The sequence below is a fragment of the Cyprinodon variegatus genome, unplaced genomic scaffold (assembly GCF_000732505.1).
Source record: "Cyprinodon variegatus isolate N-32 unplaced genomic scaffold, C_variegatus-1.0 Scaffold1417, whole genome shotgun sequence".
Taxonomy (NCBI): domain Eukaryota; kingdom Metazoa; phylum Chordata; class Actinopteri; order Cyprinodontiformes; family Cyprinodontidae; genus Cyprinodon; species Cyprinodon variegatus.
In genome coordinates, this window is record NW_015151870.1 from 88,554 (window position 1) to 90,673 (window position 2,120).

Below are 2,120 nucleotides of genomic sequence, written 5' to 3' on the forward strand. Positions count from 1 at the left end.
AGAGGAAGAAGGAAGAGTTGGAAAAGAGTCAAGGGAGGGAGAGAGAGAAGCCATAGTGATGCTAAGCTAGTGCTAGCCTAGGCTAGCTACTCCTTACTACCAGAAATAAAACCGTGTGAAACTGACAAGTGCTCAGTAGAAAAGTGCAGCAGAAGGCGCCACGTTTTAAAGTAGTTCTGGCCAGTTAGAGTTACTTAGATACAGAGATATCAGAAAAAATAACTTCCTTCAGATGGAGATAGACTGAGCAACACTGCTCAGTAGTCCAAACAGGAAGTGAACGCGATACATCTCACCAACAGCAGCAGTAGCTCCCTCTAGTGGCAGCAAGTAGTTCTTACTGTTTGCTGGAGTGTTCAGGTTGTTGGCTGATGGGCTGGGAAAGCCTGAGAGATGACTGCCGGTCGGTTCGGGTAATACTATGGGACAGAAAACAGCTGTGAGAATCTGTTCATCTGTACAACATCTGAAGGGTGAAAGAACTAGTCAGGACTTACCAGTCCAGCTGTATCGGGCCTCCTGAAAGACAACCGGATCAGTAACAGAAGGTGACTGAAGCAGTGGCTAGAGGGGGTATCTGTTAAGAAAGGCGGCCCACCTGGATGAGTTCCTCTGGACTTTTCTCCATAGCCTTCAGTCGGGTGAGGATGAGGCTTTCATTGGTGGAAACCATCGCCTCCTGCCTCTCCAGGAAGTCCACCTCCTTTTCCATCCTGACAGCATGTAAAGGTCATGAGAACACAGTGTGGGTCCAGCTGTGACCAGGCTGCGTGTGAGCTGTACCTGTGGATGTTGAGGAACAGAGCTCGGCTCTGCTGCAGATCAGACTGCTGGTGGACGGCTGAGTCCTGCATCAGCCACTGCTCTCTGAGCGCCCTCTTCTGTTCAAACCACACAACACAGGCTTCAGGGAAGGAAGGAGAATTCATACTCCTCCATCCACTGGACAACTGCTTTTATTCAGATGATTACTGAATGAGACCTTTAGGTGTTGAAGTTGAAGTTTTTCTTCTTCCAGTTTTAGTTTCTTTTGACGTATGTCCTCTTGGATGTGATGTTTCACCTGCAGCACCAGACAAGCAGAGGAAGGAGAATTTGTGTAGGACACTAATGCCAAGGGAGAGTCCACACAGAAGAACACCAGATCAGACTGGTTGTTGTTAACGGCAGAACTGGGTAGACTCAGGTCACTTGTATGTCACAGGGTGTGTTCAATTTCAGCAGATTTGTCATCTAAGGACCCGGTCTACCTGGACTGGGTCCTTGGAAGGCTGGAAGAGTTTAGTAATGGATTCAAACAGGTTCAGCCTTTTACAGCTTTCACCGCTAGTCGATGTTAAACTTCTCTAACTATTTTAATTAATTTCAGAGTGAACTATTCACATACTTGGATTTTATTAAACTGAACTTTTAACATTCACCACTGTTCGGTGCCATATCCCTTTTTCCTCTGAGCACAGAGCAGCTGGTTTGCTTGGACTTGCATTGAATCATGGGATACCCAAAGCTACATAGGATACCTGTCCTCCAAAAGGGCTAAAAGAAGGCTGCATTTGTCGACCGAATAACGAGGAGTCTTTAAATCCAAACAGGCCTTGATGCCACGCTATGACGTAATTGGCCAAAAGATCTGGCCTTTAGAGGACGTAGCCGCTGGATTCAAACTCAGCAACAGCGTTGCTAGTGTTAACCGGATGACCACTAGAGATAGCCTGGAGCCTGGAGCCTGGAGCCCCTCACCTTGGACAAGTCAGCCCAGTGTACCAGGGCACTGGTCCAGTTGACCCTCTGAAGCTCCTGTTCACCACCATATGACCTTTAGACGGAGTAAACTTAGAGTAAAATTAAGGTAAACGTAGAGTAGACGTAGAGTAAACAGAGTAGATGTAGAATAGACGTAGAGGAAACGCAGAGTAAACATAGGGTAGATGTAGAGTAAATGTCCTCCGGATCTCCGTACTCTGGACTCCTTCCCTCTTTTCAAATCCAGACTCAAAACTTTCCTGTTCAGACAGTCCTATCCCATCTAGTTCCTACGCATCACTTCAATATTGTTCTCTTCCTTTTCTTCCTTTGGTTTTATTTTATTTTACTTCCTGCTGTTTTGTTTTCTGTGGCAT

The 2,120-nt window shown here is 46.4% G+C and overlaps 1 protein-coding gene across 1 annotated transcript in view; it reads right to left on the reverse strand.

The window, feature by feature from the left end:
* The window catches only part of LOC107103302 (palmdelphin-like), an 11,488-nt gene extending 10,559 nt beyond the window's left edge, over positions 1 to 929 (reverse strand). The window contains exons 1-4 of the mRNA XM_015402957.1: positions 784 to 929; positions 599 to 713; positions 498 to 519; positions 342 to 419 (exon numbers count right to left, since the gene is read on the reverse strand). Coding sequence (XP_015258443.1) covers positions 342 to 419; positions 498 to 519; positions 599 to 713; positions 784 to 929 — 361 coding nt within the window. The remainder of the gene's footprint in view (positions 1 to 341; positions 420 to 497; positions 520 to 598; positions 714 to 783) is intronic.
* Positions 930 to 2,120: the final 1,191 nt, after the last annotated feature.